Genomic DNA, 23,053 nt, shown 5'->3' with positions numbered 1-23,053 from the left:
CGAAAGGAATATAGAGCTATACCAGACTGATGAACATTTCAAGAGTAATCTAAGTGTCAGAAAGACTTGATTATGAGGTAGCGAAAAATCTTCTGAAGATTGTAGCATAGGCACTTGATGTACCTTATAAAAATGTGCTTGCTTTCATCATTCACGTTGTTTCATGAGATGGTTAAAAACAGGTTAGAGTAAAAGATTATATTGTATTCTAGTAAACCTGGACTTGGGAGAACACAAAAGACAAATCTTTGGTGCCCAAAGACAAGTGTTTAAGAACAAGTTGCAAAATTGATTTCGTTTTATCCTGTGGTTATCAAAAGATCTTAAGAGTTTTATTTAAAATGGCTTTATCATGACAAAGCAAACATAATATGAAATTAGGATTACTGTAAATTGGGGAAATACCATAAAATTATAAAGGGTTGCCCTCACTCTTCTTTTTTCTCTTCCAAGCAAAGATATGACTGGTCAGTGCTGGAGCTAGACTGACGTTTTTGGTTTGGATCAGTTATGATCATTCTTAAACTCTTAATTACGATCACTGTGTAATGAACTGTATGAACATTGCAATGGCTGCTGCCCCCCCCCCCCCCCCCCCCCCCGATTCATATATCTAATGTGGTGCTGCTACGGTGTCCAAACTCTGTAATTGTCATTACAATGCTATTACATACAATTCCAAAGAAAAAAAGACTAGTGTTTTTTTCACAGGTTGGTGGGCTGAATCTGCTCACTGTGCAACCACATTGGTCCCAAGAGGGAGGCAGAGGATTGTGCAACCCTGGTGGATGTCCCCTGACTGTGACTTCCCATAGTAACAAACTATTAGATTACCTTGACTGCCGTATCTTTGCCCTCTAAGGTCCTTCTCTGGCTGCTGCTCCAAATTCAAAGACTAAAAAGCTTTGGGTGCATAATGTACATTTTAGTCCTTTACATTTTGTGTGTATTTTATTCCATTGCCTTTTTTTTTTCAAATACAAGTTGAAGATAGCTGTTTCTTAAAATACTTCATATTCACTATCTGTATGCATTTTAACAAATGCGCAATGAGAAAGACAATAGAAAAGCTGAAGAGAAACAGCTCTACTAGTATTAAAAGTCTGTTGATTAGTATGTATTACAACAGAAACTTCAGCTAATATATTTTCATCCAATATATGATAATAGTTACATGGGTGTATGATGGGAGAAGAGGCGATCAATTTGCTGATATATGGTGTGTCCCTCTTGCTCTGTGCCACACCTAAGATACATGCCCACCCTATATGCCTGAATCTTTGTGGCTTTTACCAAAACTGAGACTGAGAAAAGCCACTCTTAATAAAAAATTCCACAACTTCATTTCTAAAAGAATGCAAGTGTTAAGCATCTACCAAAAAAAAAGTGTGGTAGACAACAACTTTGCATTTTTGAAGGCTGAATAAGGTTGGGGACTTTACTATAGCAGAAATTAGGATTTCCTGTGAATGTGTGCTGATAGGAATCAGTCTGATGAGCAAAGTACAAGTCTAGACTTTTGTTTTTCTGCCTTCAGACACCTTTCAAGAAAATCATTTAATCTAACACAATACTTTATTTTGAAGCAACTTACTTTCTTTTCCTTGAGCCATTTGTTTATTGCTTATTAAAAGGCAATCTATTTAAAATCTTGATATGCACTCGATCTTCATCAGTAAAGCTTTCTGCTATAACTCTGCTAGCATCATTAAGCTCCATTAAAATCATTCTAGTTAGAATAAGTCTTCTGAACAACTGAAAATGGAAATGCAGAAGAGATTTTGATCAGTGCATGTAGTATGTGAATGTCTCTGTAAACCATTCTTTTCTTTTTGAAAAACATGTTTTTGCTTGTGGTTGATGTCCTCTCATAGGTTAGTATATAGTTGTTGGGGAAAATGCTTGTGCAGTTCCACAGAAGACTACATCAGGACTGTTCCTTCTAGGACACTAAATGATAACTGCAAGTTCCAGGCAAATTGTCTGCTCTGGGTGCCTTTGTATCCCTGGTGATGTGGATAGCAAGAACCTGCTAATTATGCAGCTGTAGCTAAAACTGGTGCATTAGGAGCCTGGTATTGGAAACAGGAAAGGTAATGCAGAATTTGTCCTTAAGTGACGGAGCAGGATATTCCTCTAATAGTCTGTACAGTTTTCTGCATTGAATCCACTTTTCATGGATTGTGCAGGAGAGAAGCTGAGCGAGGAATATGAAATGACCACAGATGTCAGGTATTCCATTATGCCAGGAACTCCTCCAGCAAACTAAACAAAAGTGTATAGAATAAAAATCATGAAGAGCTGTTGATTAACCAGAACATCAGTGAAGACTAAAGATGTCTGTGTAATGGAAAGCACTTAATACTTTTGTAGGTTAGACGAGTACCGGGTTCCAGTGGTCATCTCCATAAAACAGAGGATGGAGACTGGGAATGGAGTGATGATGAAATGGATGAGAAGAGTGAGGAAGGCAAGGCTGCTGTTTCTCAGGAAAAGGTAACTTTTGTTTGTGTCAACACATTTATACTTTGCAAGGTATTCTGCCTTAATGTTAATTGTTAGTATTTCTGGGTCTTTAATGCATTAATGTGGATAGCTCATATTTGACTGCATTTGTTTTCCAGTCACGAAGAGTAAAAGAAGAGGAGAACATGGAGGTAAAAATGTCTCTTTCAATTTTTTTTCTTCCTAGTGTGTGAGTGAAGGGATTTCTCTTTCAATTTCTGTTGTTAAAAATGTGGATTGAGGGGGGAGTGTTTTGATTTGATTCTGCAGCTTTGTACGGCAAGTACTTGTGAGGATAGAGCTGTATGCAGCTGGGCCTGTAGCAATTAATTTGAGTACACATTGGGTGAAATAGATAGGAAATTCAAAGTGATGTTATTTTCGTGCCCAGGAGAACTGGTTAAGATAAGTAATTTGGCCATTTTTATTGAATCCTCCTAATTGGATTGCACTAATTGCTCTCTTTTTTGTCAGAGTGATGATGGCTGTTTTGGAGTAGCCAGAAGATGTCCAAATAATTTTTCATTCTCAGGATTTGTATCACAATGTGTAGCTTCTAATTAAAATTCTTGATACTGTATGAAGTAAAATAGTTCAGTACTATTGAATAATAGACTAAATCAGAGTAATAAAAGACCATACTGGGTTTCATGGCCTTGTGCTGAGAGCATAGGAAGCATCAGTGCTGTAAATAATGGCTTAGTAAGTTTACAGCCACATTGGTGATCTTTTTAAAAATGCCCGTTCCATGGGTGGTGACACTTGCCACTTCACCTTCAATTTTGTATTTTCTGATTTTCATGGTGTCGTAGAAATCTGCAAAAAGAGTAACAGGTTTGGCCCTGTTTACTCCTGTAACGACCCCAGTCTTTCAGTGTATACAGCTAGTTTACATGCTGCTTCAGTATCTGTTGACCTTGCCGTTCAGGGCTGAGATGTCTTGGGGCCTGTGCACAGTTCCTCAGCCTTCTCTTGCTTTCAAAAACCTTGGGGATTGCTGCACCTTGGAGTTTACTCTGGGGTTTCAAATCAACATGTAATGAAAATTGGTCTTCAAGTGCCAGAGTCAGTTTATAGAGGGAAGAGCTTGATTTCACGGAGTGGTTTTATATGGCTGTTGGTTGTATCGCTTGAAGGTCATTTTTGAGATTGTTTATACACCTTCATTCTTTTAAAAACATTTGTAAGCTTTAAAGTCTTGTATTAATGAAGTCTTGGAAATGGTTTCCCATAATTGCAGCACATGTGGAAGTGGTCAGTCTAGCTCTGACGATGATCTCTGAAGCACGGCTTCCACGGGGGAAGCAGATTTCGACAGGCCACACCTCAAAGGCAGCGCTCTGGTCACGGACTGCTGCCTGTTGATAGGAATGGTTTCTCAGAGCAGTTGTCTCTGTCTGACGTTGCTTTTTGAAGGAATGGTGAGCAGATCCCCATTATGTCATCTGGGTGAAGGAAAAAAAAAGTTCTGTTGGCTTTTGTTTTCCTAAATGTTCCAGAAAATGTCCTCAGACTTGTGCAGGTTGCCACTACTGGTGTGTCTCTGTTCATTGTTGATGGGCCGCATGCTCCTGTAAGTGGATATAACAGACCTGTTAAAGATGCAGATATAAAAGTACCAGTTTATATTAATGGAAGGAAGTTAATGGAGCCAGCAAAAAATCCATTCCACTTCTAGTAATCAAATAATTTTCCAAATATTCATTAATTTTTGTTTAAAATACACAGATAATTAAAATCTCATATATCTCAGATCTCATATAACGTATAAAAATGTATCTTTAATGTGAAAAACTGCTGGAAAAGAATCAAATGAGGTTTGTGATACACGTCTTTCAATTGTTTTGGGAGGACTTGATTGTAACTTTAAACGAATTTCTGGGAGGGGCGACAGTGTGCCAAGTTGTGTATGGAATCGTGGTAGGATAGAGGACCCTTAGATACTCTGCATGTAGAATGCACTTAGCTTGAGACTTGATATAAATGCTAGTGGAGGGCTGGGCAGGGTATTACAGTCTCTGAGGTAGGAGTGATAGTGTGAAAGATATCTGTATTCACGATTTCTCTGAAAGCTGTTCTCCAAGCTGTGATGCCTGCTTTGATATGCAACTAGTACTTAGCAGGTGGGTAGACTTGAGGAATCAAAATTGCTATACAGAAATAATGGGAATAGTAACTTGATACTCTCACTGTGCAATTATTATTTAATAGATTACTTGAGTTTTGATGCAAGGTAGATTAAAAGTTCTTACTCTTTGTGCTTTAACGTAGGCCTTGCCATTTGTATCTCTGTAATTCAAATACAGCAGTTTTACTAGTATCAGCTATATTTTAGACCGTTACTGAATGTGTTTAAAAAGCCTTTTGAGAGTTAGGGGATGTGTAAAATATTCTCTGAAGTCAGACTGTTAGCATGGCAAGTGTTTCAGGATTTTTTTTTCTTTGGCATCTATTATAACACTTTTTGCTTTTTTTCTTTAATAGTCTCAGCCTGCTGTTAGTGAAGAATATAGTGAAGTTCCATGTGCAGTGAATCTTGTCTTAAGATTAAGGTAAGAGATTCTTCTATTTATTTTAACATTCCTTGTAAGGTGACTGTATTATTCTTGATCTCCCTCATTACTTTCATAATATTAACATAAAATAAGTGCTAACCTCTTTAATCTCCCAGTATGACCAGTATGAATAGTATTTCTGTGACTAATTGCTGTCTTTTAATTGCTTGCTGAAATAGAGTAAAATGAAAAGCAGAATATGAATGTGGCTTCAGGCTAAATGTACCCTTCATTAAGTATTTTCTTTCTTTTTTTCCTTTGCAATGCAGGATCACAGTGAGAGATTTTTAATGAGTTTCTTTCACACTTCAGCAGTCAGCCTCTGACAGAAATAAACCATAGCTATATTACAAGTTGCTACTCAAAAAACATTTTGCACTGGCAAGTTTGATCAGCCACTGTAGAGAAATGACAGATATTTTAGGAAATGGATACAAATATGTTGTCTGACTTTAAATTTATATGTGGTTAAAATGAGTCACTTTTCATTAAAAGCAGTTTACAACGAAGATTTGATAATGTTTAATTATGCAGTTTAATTCTTGGATAGAAGTGTTTGTTGTAACGAAAAACTAGATAGCTTTTTCTTTATTTATAACTATCTTCCTTAAATGGCTAACTTGGTTTAAAAAAACTTGTTGCCACTCACTTTAAAACTTGTTTTCACCCTGTTTGTTTTGACAAGTGATTACAATATTTCACACATACTCTAAACACTTTTATAGGTAGAAGTAAATGTTATTTAAACACGAATAGAGAAATATTTATGAAATTATGACCAGTATGTTAGCAACAATTAGCAGATGAATGTACAACAAGTAGCTTTAAAACAGTAACATTCAAAACTGTTAATAATCACAAAAAATACACAGTACAGAATGAGTGTCAAGTTCCCAAACCTATTATCTCCCCTTTTCTTTGACTACTTTCCTAGTGACAGCTGCAAAAAGTTGTTTGGCTGCCAAAGGTTGTTTACTGAAGGGAAGAGTAATAAATCTTATTGTGGGGAGAGAAAATTCTTCAACATTATTTGGAACCGGTTTAGTTGTCCAATTTACGTAACAGCCCAGTCACGCTATCAATATTCTTTTTCATCTTTCTGCTGACATACAGGTAGATGAAACCATTTACAAAACAGACCAATTGATACTGCCACATGGAAGTACCAGTGAGGTGCTTGGGTATTTTGAAAGTATGCTGAAACCTGTAGAGTGATAAGCTTCTACCCAGTTACCTGCAGCGCTGGCATATCCAAAGGGTAAACATTTTTACACAGGCTAATGGCAGAGATTATGCTTTCAGTTTTTCCTGTAGCTCTTAAGCCAGAATTGAAGGATTGATCCTGAAAGACCTGAGTTTCCAAACTCTTTGTGATGAACTTCTTTTTTTAAAGAATATTCCTAATTCATGGGTGAAAAAATTCCTACTTCCCCATCCTCCCTAAAAGCAATTCTGAATACCTGTAGTAACTAGGGTTACAATTACAAATGTTTCTTCCCTATCTACCAATAAACATGTAAATAAGAATTTAGCTTTTAGGAACCAGAAAGCTTCTCTTAAAGAAAATAGTCTTCAACAGGAGATACCCTCAGGGGCCTGGGAGTGCTCTTGACTGTGTCTTGGAAAAACAAAAACCTGATGCAGAATTTTGCAGGTTGAACTTTGCTAATTTTGGCTGACCTATATTCTGGGGCGGAATGCTCTGCAGTGCACATTCCTGGCCCCACGAGAGCTCTGGCTGTGTCCTGCCTCAATGGTAAGAAGTGGGCTGAATCATATATCCTTGCAGTGTTTGTCTGGATTTCCTTCTGATGGAAACCTAAGCATGTGAGTAGGGTCAGAGCTGGCACGTGTGGGGGGGGGGCGGGGGTGTTGGAATATGCAGTTAAAAGGTTTTTCATCTTTGGCTTTAGTGTAGGCACATTAATAGCGGCCCTGGCCTGTCAGCGAGTGGTTGCACCTAAGTAGAGAACTCACCAGTTTTTCTCTTTTGGGGCTGGTATATCAGCAGTGAGCTAATTTAGGAAATCAGCTCTGAGAAAGCTCTGAGAAATAGTGATTGTGGTAACAGAATTGTGGACGTGGAATTAGGATTATTCTTTCCTACCCCCAAAGAGTCCTGAAATTTGGACCTTACCACTCTACTAATGAAAGAACAGAGTGAGTTTGGGGCTGGCATCCTTGTGAATTATTGACAAGCCTGTATTGCACCAAGCAATGTACATGACAAACTAAGAGGCATTGGGAAGTCAGCAGTGTTTAGCATATTAGTGCTTGAACTGTTTTTTTAATGTTTTGCACTAATTCAACTATTTTATTTTGTTACCAGAGGGGTTTCTTCATTTAAAAAATAAAAAATATATATCATAGGATGTAGCCTGGAGGCTCTCAGGCATGATCAGTCAGTCCTGGGTTAACATCTTTTTGCTTCCCAGCTGTCCTGATGCTACAATTACTGTGGGGTGATTGAGCTTACATTTATGGTAGCTGTATATGAGGAAAGATACTGTGGCCCCTAAGTGTTCTCCTTTGTTTTAATCACTGAGCAAACTTTTTTTGAGCATCTGAAAGTAAAATAATATGATAGTTTTGGCATTTGTAGTTAATAAAATCTGGGTAGATGACTTGCTTTGTATCACACAGCATTCCCTCAGGATCGTAATGTAGTAAACAGCTAATGCACTCACAGGGATTTCTGCTTTTATCCACCTCCAGTGCAGGCTTTAAACTGTTCTGCTGATGTCTTTTGGTGAATTGATCATTAAGTCATATAGCTGATAGAGACTTGAGCACTTGAGAGACTTGATCAGAGTATTTTTATGGGATTTGTTAAAATGAACCATAAGTTGTGAACCATGTTATTATGAAGCAAGTTAGCTACAGTATGAGGATAGAAACAATTTCCTGTGATGCTTCATCTACCACTATTATATAGCTTTTAAAGGATGTCTTGATATTCAGATAAACATTGTGAACATTAGATGCCAGATCTGAAGACTCAAAACTCTCAGCATATTATCCAAAATGTTGGAAGCTTTTTCTTCTAAAATAATTCGCTTGAGGCAATCAAATTATATAAACTGCAGTAACTTGATGAGTTCAGAACACACTGGTTTTAGATGCTGTAAATTACTGTTAAAAAAAAAATTAAGTACTGATGTGGGTAAAAATGTAAATACCAGCAAAATACAAGAGGAATGAATTATGGTGCCGGGAGGGAGGCTGTGAGAGAGGAAGGGCACTAAACATGGCAAGGAAAGGCTCAAGAAGGTCTCACCTTGTCATTGTTTTCATTTTGTTTCCCTGAAGAGAGGGGCTATGGGGTAAGGTGACTGGCAGCAGCAAAAGGTGAGCATCTCGAATGTGAACGAACTCCTCCTGTGTGATGGAGGCTGGCTGGGCAAGGATTTGAGGGGAGAAGGCATTTTTCCCAGGGTCCTTGGGCAAGAAAGGGCTTAAGGGATGGTGGGGAGGAAACCGATGGCTATAGTACTGCTGACTCTTTTTGGCTGGGGAACTATCTTAGTTTGCAGAGAATTTGTGATAGAAGCCTATGTGACCATTTAGGGCCTTATGGGAGAAGTAATTTCAGATGGGGGTTGAGAGTCTTGGGAGATGGACGACCTTTGGCAGGAAGGAAAAAAGGAACTGCTCACTTTTTTTTTCTCTTCTAAAAGATGCGGCTATGCTAGGCCAAAAAATCAAATGTTAGATGATAACACTGGAAAAAAATGTAAAACTGTGTTCTAAGAAAGGTTAATAGTATACACAAAAATTTTAAATTACTCTCCCAAAGGAGGAAATCTGGCAGAAGAATTGGTGCATTTCAGTAATTCTTTTACTGGATGATCAAGTTCTGTCATTTTTTTCCAAACAGCAAGGTTGGACTTAATCAGTAACTGAGTAGGGAATGCCAAACTAACATCAGCCTCTGTTTAGTGCAAATGTTGTGTTGTGGATGAGAAGCGTAACTTTCATCCTGAAATGATCTTTACAGAATCCCATGGCATTCTTTGTAGGAGTGGTGGTATTTAATTCTGTTAGTCTGGGTAATTTCCAACTTGAGTATCTGACTTCTCTACCCTAAACTTGTATTTAATACCTTTTATTTGAGAAGGCGGCTTTTTTGGTTGGGCTATCTTAGAAAAATATTCTCTGTTGTGAGAGTTCAGGTAGCATAACTGAATTTAAAGTGTGCTCTGACCAATGGTTCACTGATGGTTCACTTGCATCTTCACTTGCAGATGGCATTTATGCAATTTATTTTCTATCTTTTGCACTGTTGTGGCTTGGAGTATTTTTGTCCAGAGGTGAAATCAGCAGCAGTGTTTTAAGTAGTGCAGTGCAAAGCTTGTGAAAGGCTCTGGTGTTAAAAACTTAATATTGACCATTAGTATTTTAAAGTTCAGCTTTTAATTAAGAGACTGTGTTCGGCTTTTGCAATGAACTGAAAAAAAATGGTTCTCAGATATGGCCTGACATGTTGCCATAATCCGAACTGCAAACCCAAACTGTGTATCGTTATGTTGAAATGTTGATGCTGCTTTATCCTCTGCTTCACAGACGAAGGGGAATTTGGTACTGGGGAGGAATGAAATCTGCAATACAAGTTTTCTCTCAGGAGGCTGCACGTGCTGTGTGTCTCAGCAGAGGACCCTGGCAGGAGGTTTAAGGCAATTCTCTGTGATCCAGTCCTCTGCTGTGACTGGGGAAAGGGGAGTGGAGAGGAGATAGCATCTTTCACTTGAAATTTCCAGTCTAACCACCGTGGTGTTACAGTTACAGATTTGGGAAGGTCACTGTCTGAGGATTTGACTATTTAGATTAATAACGGAGACATTTCATGTTAAATTAGGAGACTTGTTAATGGTTAATAGTTAAGAATTGCAAATTATCTGAAGCAATCTAAGATGGTTAAATTAGCTCCTATGACAGGAAGATAATTTACTGACTGTAATTTAGAATGTCCCAGGACCTAATTTAATACAGTTCCTGCGCACCAGATGAATTAAGCCTGTGGAAGAACAAAAGGGATAAATGGAAATTTTTTTACTCAAGGCACTGGCAAATGGAATTGTTCAGTTATATTACTGAATATCTTATTGAAAACAGTGTGTAGAGAAAATGCTAAGGCAGAATTGCCTGTAATGACACCTTGATAGTTTGTGTTATTTACAGATAAATGTTAGTGTGTATTTTTAACAAAAACATTTTTTCGGTTAATGTAGCTGGTTTGCCACACTGTATACAATCTCTGGGTTTTCCTGTACCTTGCACACTGTATGTGGTTCTTATCATTTCTTGCCTGTCACACCTAATCTCAAAAAATTCAGAGAGGAACATCAAGGATTATCAAAGGTTTGGAGAGGAATAATTCCATGAAAGCTGAGGGGAAATTTCTATATCTATATATAGTAAAAATATATAATGTGTAGAACATAGTGGCACAAAGCCTGAAAGCAGGGGTTGGTTATTCATTATCTCAGTGCAGGAACTGGAGGAACGAGAGGAAACTGGCTGATGACTATGTTTAAATTAATAAAAGGAGAAGGAAAAAAATCACACAAGGTGCAGTTAAACTTTGGAACTCCTTGCCCCAGGATGTAGAAGAAAAATTCACGAGGGTTAGGAAATGCTTAGAAACCACATCTATTTGAGGTAGCTCTTAAAAGACAAATGCTTTGTGGCTGGGGCAGTAGTTGTAGTAAGCATTGCCATGTCCCAGTTCTGCATTGTTTCTTAGGCACCCACTCTGACTGCTGTCAGAAATGCGAGTACTTGGCTGCAGATACCTAGTAGAGCTCCTCTTGTGTTGTTAATATTAAAGTGTAAAGCTTAATTTTTAGGAAAAAAATATCTAAATAAGCAAAACCCAGAATCTTTTCTGGCAAGATCCAGAATGAGTCTATAATTGACTCAACATAATCTAGAATTCTTGATTCTAGAATTCTTGTGTGTGTGTGTGTGTGTGGTTTTTTGTTTTTTGTTTTGGTGGTACTATTTCTAGCTTTTCCAGTGTTGAAACTTTTATTCTAGTCTGTTTTGTAAGAAGTGGGGCTGATGTGTATCCTTCACCAAGGACAGGTATTTTTCATTATTTTTGCTTATTTAGAATAGCTTCTGTTCTCCAGTGCATTTAATGACAAAATCAACAGACCAACTCCCAGCTGTGTGGTAGATTTACAAAGGGAAAGTAACAGAGCTTGTCTGTGGGCTGGAAGTTGATCCAGTAACAGACATCATAAACAAAACCGTTTGTAGAATTCTTGAAGTAATTTTACCTTTGATAACAGTATTGAGCATTTTCCTATATGACATTTTGCCATCACCTCTAGAGCTTTTGCCTTCCTTCAGGCAGTTGTGGGAATGTGGTTACTGAAGTTAATTTTGATTTCACAGTATAGAGACTTGATTTAAATAACCTGTTTAATCATGATTAAATCATGACTGAAATCAGTAGGCAGGAACCCTTGATTAAACTATTGATTCTAATCCTGTTTTCTGTTTGTATCTCTATTTCCTTCAGAGCTTGCTCCTTGAAAATAGTAAATTATGCATTTCTTATTCACTACTTAAGGATGTTTTTATACCTTGCTGTATTTTTATCGAAAATTAAACACTGAAAAATGTTTTAATTAACAACAGCATCTAAAATTTAGTTTGTATACCATCACTTACTTAATAGAGAACTGGTATACTTTTCTATGTAAAATTGAATAGTGAACCATGTAATCAATATTTTTTGCTTATTAAATCTAGGTTATCAAGAAGATTTTAATGTCTAAATATTTAGATGTCAGGGAATTAGGTGTTTAACCTGCATAGCTGTGGTTTAAATTGTGTGGGCAATTAATTGCATGTGGAGATGTTGCTGATGCTGGAATTTTAAAATCAATAGAGCTTTTTATTCCATTCTGATTTTTTATTGTACTTGCAAAAGAAATAAAGTATCTATTTGATTTTTAAATTCAATCAACTTCTCATGTTTGAATGAATGTTTTCTTTTCACTTTGGTTTGGATCCAAACTGCACCTGGGAGTGAACTAAAAATCTAAAAAGTGTTTTTGTGTAACAAAGTGAAGCACACTTGCTATTTTCAAGTTTTAGGGGGAAATTGCTGTTCGATGCATTACAAACACTTAAAAAAAATATTGGTGCTTTTCACAAATTAAATCTTTACCGCTGCTTAAAAACAACAACAAAAAAACCCAGCCACCGCCTTCTGTGCTAATTCATGAATAATTTCAGGGGAGAACTTGAATATTGTCCTCTCTGCAGCAACAAAACTGATAGCTCTTTAACTAAGTTGTTTCCATCTGCTCATATGAGAGCAGGTAGTAAGTGCAAGCATCCAAAAAATGATGCAGGTAAATACTTTTTCATTGCAAATAGGTCAGTAAAACTCATTTCATTAAGCAAAAGTTAAACTTGCAAGGACCTGTGCAGAGAAATGGAAAATTGAGAACTGAAATTAAAAACTCCATTCCAGAATTTACTGTTTGACTTTAGCTTGGAATAAATATAACAAGGAAAAAATTGAAGGGTTTATAACTTTGCTTTGATTTAGCTTCTGACATCAGCAGCTACAGAAAGAGGAAGACCCTATTTAAAAGCGTGTTTAGGTGTATAGATAAATCTGAAATACTTCTAGTTCTTACACTTCTATGTCAAGAAATGAAGACTTGATGCTGTAAACCAACAGACAGAGGAAGGACCTGTTTTCATATTTGTCTTCTAAGATGATGATAAACTCTTTTGCAGACTTCTCTGGTGGTACTTCAACGTCTACGGGAGTTCTGTTGCTTCTTCAACCAAACAAATTGTGCATTCTCTTAGTTTTACAATCACATTCCATATATTGTCACAGTATTAAAAGCATTCTAATTTTTTTAAGTAACTTGGGACAGGTCTATGGATAAAACTGTCATAAAGACTTCTGCTGGTGGAACGTTGTCTACCCTGGAACTGTGGACTGTGTTCTGAGTTGATCTACTTGTAAGTCGCTTGGTGGCTGCTGTTGGTGATGTTACACATCCCTTTTCTGTTTGGTAGATGGCAAGGGGAATCTTTAATAGGTAAATGCTGTCTCATTCCAACAGCATAATAATCAAATGGCGGTGTTTCATTGTGACGTTGGCTGCTTTTCAGTCTTGAAAGCACGATTGGGCTGTGTTTTGCCATGTGTATTACCGCTGTCTCTTGAAATAGTGTTTAATATATGTGTTGCTTTGTTTCAGGGATCTGTTCTTTACCTAACAACATGTAAACATTAAGTGGTAATGGTGGTGTTTTGTGTTTTCTTCTGAGTCTTATAACCTGATCTTGAAACATCATATCCTAACCATATTTCCTCTTTTTGGTAATGCGTATGGAGAGGGATAATTTGTAAACTCATGCGTGTTTTTCCAAGTCTGCTGAAATATATGGTAAAGTTTTAATAGACTTCAAAGGGCTATGTATTTCAGGTCCACGTTTTACTAACATGTAGATTTTAGTGCCATTCTGCTTGGTGTCAATCTGGAAGCTTGGCAGACTTTAAGCATCTCTTCTGAGACTACTGAGAGTTAACAGAAATGTCCTTCCATTTAATCTGGAACTTAAATGAAGGGGTTAAAAGGAATTTGAGAGAAACCATCTCCCTTCAGGATGCCATAGAGGTGTGATCTGCTCCTGATAGTGTGGTGATGTGTAATGGAGATGCCTGGATGTTGATTAGTAAATGACAGCTGAGTGTCGCAGTGTTAAACAGATTTATGTAAACATGCGGTGAATCCTCAGGAGGCAAATGCTGCTTTACAGTAAATGCTCTCTTCTGTTGTGTTTGTATGATACCATAGGAGCTTTAAAGTTCTGATTCACAAAATTACTTTAATAAACAGACTTCCTTTTCTTATTGCTTTAGTTATTGTTCTGCTACATTCAGCCTACCCTGACCTCAAAACCCATGTTTAACTAGTGCATTATGCCTTTAGCATGTGAAAGCAAGAAATGAGTGACAAATATTGAGAAGGAAGGATGATCTTTTTGAATTCGAAACTGGTGGGGCCAAATAATATCCTCTCCACTCTAACTTCCCTGTTCCTCCGCCCCATATTTGAATAACAAAGGAAAAAATATAAGCAACATTAAACAAACAAACAAAAAGACACAAACCCTAGACTTTTGGGCTTTTCCTTTAATTACATTTCTTGCATTCTACATACAAAGATCTTGCCCCAGAGATGCAGAATGGAAATCGAATGGGTACATCTCCAGGACGTACAGCCTAGCTATCACTCTGATTAGGCAGCTCAGTTTCGATGGGAATGTTTTCTCTGCAGTCTAAATGAGCAGAGGTCATTTAAATGCTTCTGCCTTCTTGATTACAGCAACAACTGCAGTTGAGGTAGTGCAAATTCCATCCTGCTTGCCTTTGTTTCCTAAGATACACTGAATTGTTTCTTTTCCAATGTAACTTAGTTTGCTTCACTGGTAGTTTTAATGCATTTCAAATATTGGAGGGGAAGAGCATCTGTGAGACCTAAAATTTCTGCAAGTGTAATGTTTATTTTTAGTGTTTTCTGTTGTGTTTTTTGTTAAAGCAAATTGGTGGAGACTTGGCCAACACCAGAAATTCCTGATGGTGGGTGAAATTCTGCTCTGGTGGGAGTGAGGCCTGTAGGAGCATGGGGAGGGGAAAAATTGGTTGGGAAGGGTTCCTTCCTTTTAGAAAGGAAGAGTATGCATACTGTTACTTAGCTATTGTAACATGTATCTCATCAAGGAATATAGACTCTCCCTATGGAAGATGCTGAAAATTGTTGGAAATAGGTGATGTTTCAGATAACTCTGTGTAAGAGGTAGTGGATAAACATCTGAAAAAAATGAAGTAGTAAAAAAGAATGAAAATCTGTTTGTTACATAGTCAAGATATCCTAGTGTGACTTAGGCCTTAATTTTAATTCCAAGATTATATTTTTCTTGAATCTCACTTACATGATTGGCATCTTGTGTAGAAGGACAAAAGACGTACTGACATTTGATGTGTCCAATTTACAGTGTTGTCATTACACCAACATGATTTCTTAACTTAGTCCCACACCGTAAATGGTAGTTCAGTGATGTAGATCTATCAACTGCATGGAACATTTAATTGACTATAGCAGGAATTAGACTAACAGGTAGTTATTTGTAAGGCTTTGTCATTATATGTGGATGTCTGAAATCGTCATGTCTGATTTTTCCAGTACACCCACATCAGTCTAACTGGCTGTGTAATTTGTTTATTCTCTAATCTTGGTTTTTGTAAATATAAACATTGTTCTGCAAATCATCTCCTTCAAAATGGAGCATCTGTGTGTCATCTTCTAATAACAGAAGTTGGCCCATGCGTTTTTTCTGGTTCTTTGAGGAAACATTACTTCCTAGAAAATTAGAAAGCAGATCTAGCAGTCTTAATGAGGACATCACGCGACCCTGATGAAAAATCATAGTGAAGTTTTGGAAAATGTACTTCTGTAAGGTGGAAAGTTTTAAATTCTGAAATTATTTAGCAAGGAAGATGGCTGACAAAATATCTTAGCATAGCTTGCTTTGGTGTTGCTTCTATTTAAAGCAGGGGAAAAAAAGGGCAGGAAATTAATAAATTGCAGTGTGCTAAAATGCACAAACGTGTTTAAAACTTACTACTCTTTAAAAGAGGTGGACTATCTGTATCCATGATAATCAAGGCATATCTGTCTGTAATGGCACAGAGAGCAAGAAGCAAATAAGAGGTATTACAAGAGATGGCAAAAAGGTCTGGGCTTGCATTTTAAAATAGAAATAACTGTTTCACAAATGTATTAGAGAAACTAGGGACCATTAAGAAACAATGGGAGAAGATAAAATTATTAATCACAAAGATATAAGTGCTTTTTTTTCAAAGACTATTTCTATTTAGCAGTAATAAAGTCTCTGTGTGCTGCTGCATGTTGTGAGTGTAATTCATGTAACTAAAAAGAGAACTCCAATGAACAAATGAAATGGTACTTGGAAGCTGCATACAAATAAACCAACGAGCCCATACAGTTGTCACCAAAGTGTGTGTGGAGGGGCAACAGGAAAACTAATTTGCAGTAACAGTGACTAACTAGAACCAGAGAAGTGTCTGAAGACTGGAGAAGAGCATGAGCAGCTTTTAGGGGAAAAATCAAGTGCATCTTCTGTTAGGTGGAATATATGATGGCATAAATAATTTATGGAAATCAATAAATGTCTGGAAGGTAATGGAACCAGAAGCAAAAGCACTTACAGGCTTCTAGCTAATGAATCTCGCCAAACTTCCTTTGTGTTCTTTCCTGAATAATAGAGTACAATTAGACAGAAAGCAGCAGCATCCTAACTTCAAAATAGTGTAGTGTAACCACTCCAGACAGCAAAGTTGGACAGCTCAGTGCATATCAACCTTTCTTGAATTTTTGCATTCACTTTAATAAACAAATTTGACTAACTAACATCTATTTGGGACATTCTTCAGTTTGAAAACGAAGTAAAATACACCTCATTTTCATCCTTCTTTAAGAGTGTATTGAGAGCAGCTGGTCTCTCACCCAGCTGTATTGGTCTGTTAGAAAGTTGGTCATTTTTGTGGAAGTTTGTAGTTAGTCAGAGCCATTTTTATATGGTGGATATTTTATGGGAGGTTTGGGGAAAGAGGTCATCTGAGAGCCTAATCTATTAGTTTGTAAATAGGTGGTTGTTAAGACTGCTAAATATACAGAATTCCTTCTCATCAGCTGTATTTAGTGTTTGACTAAATGGAAAAAGATATGCAGGCTGGAGCAATTCGGTATAGCTGCTAATAAGCAAGACTTTCTGGTTTACCTCTGCAAAGGTGTGAGAAAGTTTTTATTCCCTTGATTTGCCTCTTCAAAAATGTGTGTAGGAAGAGGGTATGTAAGTCTGAGCCAAATCCCACATTCGGTCAAAACATCTCTCTCCCCCCCTTCCCCCCCCCCTCTCTCAGAATGCTAAATTTCTGTGCAGCTTCCCTTTTTTGGAAAGCAGCAGTTTTAACAAGCTTATTAGACATAATAAATTTCAGCAGAGGGGAGTGGAGTGTCAAAAGGGAACTCGGAGATGGGTCATGTGTGGTTTTCTTCTTGACAGAAAGCCATCCAGGTTTTCCGGGCAGTGGGGAGTGGGGAGCTGAGGTTCATACTAATTCTCTGTTGAATAAAAATAGACTAAGTGCAGCAATCTATTAATGACAGCAGATTTTTACAACAGGAGTAAATGAGCCTAGTAAATCTGTACCTGTCTAGCTGCATTATCCACAGCTTTATAGTAACATGTTGAAGCTCTGTAGCTTTTTAGGGTAAAATTTTGGGAATCTTCCGCTTTGAAGCATTCAGTGTATTCAGTAAATGAGGACTCTTCATTTTAAACACTGCATGTGGCATACTTACTTTTCAGGGTTTTCTATTTTGCTTTTGTCTGTGTTGCCAGTCACTTTGGTTTTGGTTTTCCTGTGTGTTGCTGTTTTTTGACTAATATTTTTTTAAGTATTTAACAAGTGATAAAAGCTCTAAGGCACAGTTGAATATGCTTGCCTGTTGGATTTAGTTTTCCCACAGCAAGACTTCATGACCTGGTATGCTGAATTACGAGCTCGCTCACAGTTCTCCTTGCTGAGGAGAAGAATAATAGACCGCAAAACACATTCTGTTGCTATTAGCTTTTCAAGTGGATTGAGCTATTCATTGGAAAAAGTGTGCTACAGCAATTAAGTTCATCCCTGTGCTCAAGTCAGCTTGCCATTTCCAAAAATGAGGTGGACATCTATTTTGTGAAGAAACTAATGTTTTATTGATGGTAGAAATTATTAACTAAAACTGAAGTTGGAAACGTGCAAGGGGTAGAGGTTTGGAACACAGTATGAGATTATAAAGGAATTCTGTAACATGGATAGTAAGTCCCGTATGACTCTGTAATATATGTAACTAGTCAAAGCACTCTCAGGGGCAAACACGAAGGCAGAAAACCTCTGGCTTTTATGCTTTGCCATTTATTTTATGTATACGAAGTACTGTTGAGGCAAAGGTGGTCAGTAAAATAAGTTTTTCATTTCAAAACAGCTTCATAGTAGGCATTGTGCATCAAAACCTGCTTTTCAGTCTCTTAAATGAGCTTCTCTGTATGTAGTTAATCTCTGACCGGGAGCTTTAAATCCAAGTGAATATTTTGTGACTCTTGGAGAAGAAGTGTGATATATACCATTCAGACTATGTTGAACTGGTAGAGCTGGTATGGCAGAGTGTCTTTTGAAGATTGGAAGGAATTATAGGACGTTGTTTTATCCTTTAGAGTAGCCAGACATTTTCGGCCTAAACATCTTTTTGTTGGTTTTCACCAAAATCCTGCCATGAAAACGTTGTGGAGTCTCTCCTGTTATGATGCTTTGGGAGAGCAGCATTTTTGAAGTTGAGGAAAGTTCACATTACAAAAAAATTGCTTGCCAATGCTGTTTGCATTGTCTAGACATACGACCTGAGGATTTGTCATTAGAAAACTAGTATGTTATTTTTTGTACTTTTTCTGAAGCTAATTTCATGTAGCTTTACTGTTAATCATGAGATTGTCATGAAAATGAGTCATTAACAGAGAAAATCAGGAATCTGGCAGGTCTGCTAAATGTAAGTGGGGTATGTGGATGTCAAAATAACTGAGCATCTCTTTTGGGCAATATCAAGGATGGGACTTGCAGCTGCTGTTTCTGACCTGCATGATTTGATGTGGGAATCAAGCAGGGGTCTGGCCCTTGTGCATAGGGAGGGTTGTAGCCAGAATTTATACCCTGTTACGAAGTTCCAGATCATCTGATTAGGTTTAAGAAGCAACATCCCTTTTCACAGAATATGCTCTGAATGAAGCTTGTGTAAATTTCTGCTTAGGGTGTTTAGGCACATAGTTTAGTGGGCAATATTGGTGGTAGGTGGATGGTTGGACTGGATGATCTTAGAGGTCTTTTTCAACCTTTATGATTCTATGATTCTAATCATGATACTCTGTAAAAATATATTTTCTCATATTTTATTAAAGGCATGAAAGAACCAAGAGCTAGTCTTCCACTGGCTTTAGCTGGTACACTCTGATATTGTGAAGGAGGATAAAAACAAGCCAGGCATCAAAGATGTGTTGGCTTTTTTCACCCCTTTTTGTTTGGTTGGTTTGTGTATATTAGTTCAGATTCCAGAAGAGCTTTGTAAATGAGAAATGTTTTGAAGCCTTAATGCTGAAGAACATTTGTTTTATTGGAGCAGTTTTAATATTTGTAAAACTTGCATCTGAGGGCTGTAGTTCTAACAGTAAAAACTGATCTGTAACAAAGAATTATATCAGTATTTATCATAGGTGAGAAAATGTACTTTATAAACCTCACATAATACATTGATCTGATATGGAGAGAATATAAATTTGCTGGGATTTTAGCTTTTTTAATCATCTTGGATATGTCCTCCAGTTGGGGCAATATTAGAATATAAAATTAAGTACTCTTCACATATTTAAAAGCGTATTTTAAAGCTGAATTTTGTTACTCTGAATAAGACGTTCTTCATTATATTTTAATACATACACTGAATGTTTTTCAGGAACTCCAGAAAAGAACTTAATGACATAAGGTTTGAGTTTACTCCAGGCAGAGGTAAGGCTCTTTCAATCGAATAATTCTCTTATTGTTCAGAAAGTTATTTCAGAAACTGATTACTGCTTATGGTTAATATAAACTACCTCTGTGGAATGTTCCCTAGTATGCAGAACTTTATATTGGACTTAACTTGAACAAGAATAGCAGGTGTTTGTAAATTCTAGTGGCAAGGTAGCATAATGTATGGTATAATCTATACAGTATACTTTATCAATTTTGTGTCTTACTGAGGTGATCCGTGTGGTATGTAAGATCTTGCAGAGTAATATTTATGGCTTTGAAATTTACTTTTTCACATTTGGAAGACATCATAGGAAATGCAATATAATAGCCATGAAAGTGCATGTGGTGATGGTGGTAATATTTGAGTTTACTTGTCCTCTGTAATAAAAGAAATTCTGTTAACGAGTATGAAGTGTACACCTTGTTTCAAATGTTGTCTTCAACTGAAAGTTGAGTTGCATTTCTAGCTTATGTATCATCACCAAACTTAATTCTGATATTGAAACTGATGGCTGACTCCACTGAATGCTTGTAGAACTTTATTGGCTTTCCAGTGCTAAGAGTTGTAAGAAGTCATAAGATTTATTTTTGTTTGAAGAATACAAGATATTGCTGGGATAAAATGCACAAGAGGATATGTTGAGAAAGAAGGTATCATTCTTGTTACATAGCAACCCTTTGAACTGTGAACACATTTCATTTTTCTTAGAAGTCAGTATTCACTATACTTAGAATAGCCTTCAAAGAGCATCCACCTTAAAAGAAACCAGATTGTAAAAGATCTCTCTCTTCCTGTAAATCATAATATCTTTCTTACGCAGTAGTTCTGTGAATATACTCTGTTGTCTGCCTGCACTTCTCATTAATTTTGATAATGGGTAATAACAAGAGAGATTTTTTTACTTAACTTGGCACAGAGTATCCTGGTTTAGTCACTGTCAAAAGAATTACTTATATATTCTCCAAGCAGTTATATAAGCCATGCAAGATGTCTTACTTGGTCAAAAAACGTAGGATATGTCATAGGAACAGTCCTGCTGTACTTTACTAATAATCACCAAGGCAGCCAGAACAAGGCTTTGATTCTTATCCTCAGAGCTCTGCAGAAATTGCAAATCACTCAGCTATATTTTTTTTAACGTGTGTTTTTCTTGAGGAAATTATGCAAATGTTTTAACAGCCTCAAAAAATGCACTCCATGCAGATACCTGGCATTGATGCCATATGTAGTTGAGACTTTGGTGGAATGTAGGCTTGTTCCTACTGTTTCCTACTTCTTACCTTTAAGACTTCCCAAGTCTTTATCCAGAAACAAGTAGAAGGCACAGGGACTTCGGAATTAACCCACTCAGGTACAGCAGTTGATGCCCACCCAAAGCTCTCCATCTCCTGGGTCACAATACTTCAAACCTATTTTGAGCCTAGACCTCAAAGGAAGTAATACCTGTGTAACTCACCAACTCCACTGATAACAAACAAGAAAACCTAATATAGCATAGCACTAATATGCGGAGCAATAGAGGTGGTCAGGGAAGCAATGAAAACACCACCAAAATATAGTTTATTTTCTTGGTCATGAAAATACTGAACTTGTAAACATGTAAGAGTACCTAGTTAAATAGAGAAGAAATGCTTGTGGCCGGGAAAGGACTGTAGGGGGCTTTGTAATGAATCAAATCATCACCTCATTTTGCTGTGTAGAGGCTGATAAGATAATTATCTTGGAAAATTGTAATTTTTTTCGCTCCTAATGAAAAATGATTTTGAATTCAAGCCTGCCACCATGGGAGTTTATGAACTAAAATATGTTTTTGTTATATTACTTTGTTTTTGTGGGTTCTCATCCTTACTCATTTCACCTTTTGGACAGACACAGCAGATGGCGTTTCTCAGGAGCTGTTCTCTGCAGGCCTGGTTGATGGCCATGATGTAGTTATAGGTAAATTACATTTTTGTTTGCAATTACGCTCTTGTGACAAATTTGTGTTAAATGGATGTGAAAAAATATATTCTCTGATGCTGGTTTTCAAAAAATTCTTTTTGTCCTAATTTTGCTTTCATGTATGCATAGTTCAATCAACAAGCCAATTTTCATACTAATCCAAGGATTGTTTTTGGAAGTCGGGAACTCTTCAGTGGTTTGAGAGGAGTGATATAATATAGGTCTCCCGTAGGATTGTTTACAATTCAATGATTGATCATTTTTGCACTAACTTAATTTTTGTTTAACAATATAATGATTTTGGAGTGGAATTATTTAAAGCATGTTTTGGCAGCTCTGAAGTTAGTAAGTATCCTGTTGAGTTCATGGAAGTAGAAGCATGCCAGAATTCAAGATCTGGGGAAATTGCATGTAGATATACCATTTCGGGGGGGGGGGGGATAATTGGAAATATTTTCTGGCTGCTGAGAGAAAAATACGTTATTTTTTATTCTGTGCTTCAATGTTTTTTGTTTGTTTGATGAAATTTAGTGCCTGGCAAATGTGATGAATTTGAAAGTGTTCCTTTCCCTCCAGTTGCCCCCCTTCTGCCTCTAGAAATACAGTTGCAAAAATCAGAAGGGTGATAGTAGATGCTTATAATATGAGAGCTGAATCAAGAAATCCTAGTAGCTTGATCTTTGTGTTGTAGTCAAAGAAGTCAATCGATTCAGTTATCGTTATATACGTTATATATATCATTATATTACTAATCCCTAAATTCATATGACTTGCCTGGAATACAAACTAAATACATTATCAGTGGATTCTTAGGCTAGCTAGAGTGTTTCAGAGAGAAGCCAATACCTTTTGTTTTCATATGTCTAGAAGACAGGCTGACTCTAGCTGATGGAAGAAACAAAAATCTACCTATGCCTTTACTTTGATTTCTAAAGAAAAAGTATTTAGGGAAGGTTAGCAGATGGTACAGACTAGCAGGTGCTCTTTAGAAGACAATTCTACTATGCTCTTACAGTAAGGGTTCAAGGGAAAGGGGACAGCTTGGCCTCAGTGTATTAATCTTTAAATATCCGTTAAGAAAAATGGCAAAAGCATACTGTTGTTGATGCTTTTCTTAGATTTTCTATAGTTTCAAGATGTTTAACTTGAATTGAAACTTTTATAGTTTCAAGATGTTTAACTTTTTAAAGTAATTTTTTAAGAAGAATTGTTGACTATCACACCTGCCCGGGCAGTCACCTGGCACTCTGTTGTACAGAAGTCAGAAGTCATTAGGTGGTGATGCTGCAGCGCAGTTCCCACTGGGACCTGGTGGAACCCTTTTTGCCTTCTTTGTTCTTCCCTTTTCTCTTTGCTGCAAAGTTCTCTTCTGCTGCAAAC

General features: G+C 37.0%; 1 protein-coding gene across 1 annotated transcript in view; it reads left to right on the top strand.

Annotated features, from left to right (window-relative positions):
* The window catches only part of STK39 (serine/threonine kinase 39), a 91,088-nt gene that overhangs the window by 47,337 nt on the left and 20,698 nt on the right, over window positions 1-23,053 (top strand). Inside the window, 5 exon segments of the mRNA XM_083842403.1 lie at window positions 2,374-2,496; window positions 2,625-2,657; window positions 4,990-5,057; window positions 19,673-19,725; window positions 21,602-21,670. Of these exon segments, the coding sequence (XP_083698529.1) occupies window positions 2,374-2,496; window positions 2,625-2,657; window positions 4,990-5,057; window positions 19,673-19,725; window positions 21,602-21,670 (346 nt within the window).

The sequence above is a fragment of the Anser anser genome, assembly GCF_964211835.1.
Source record: "Anser anser genome assembly, chromosome: 6".
In the NCBI taxonomy this organism is placed as follows: Eukaryota; Metazoa; Chordata; class Aves; order Anseriformes; family Anatidae; genus Anser; species Anser anser.
The sequence above is the reverse complement of the archived record's forward strand: the minus strand, read 5'-3'. Positions and strand labels throughout refer to the sequence as shown.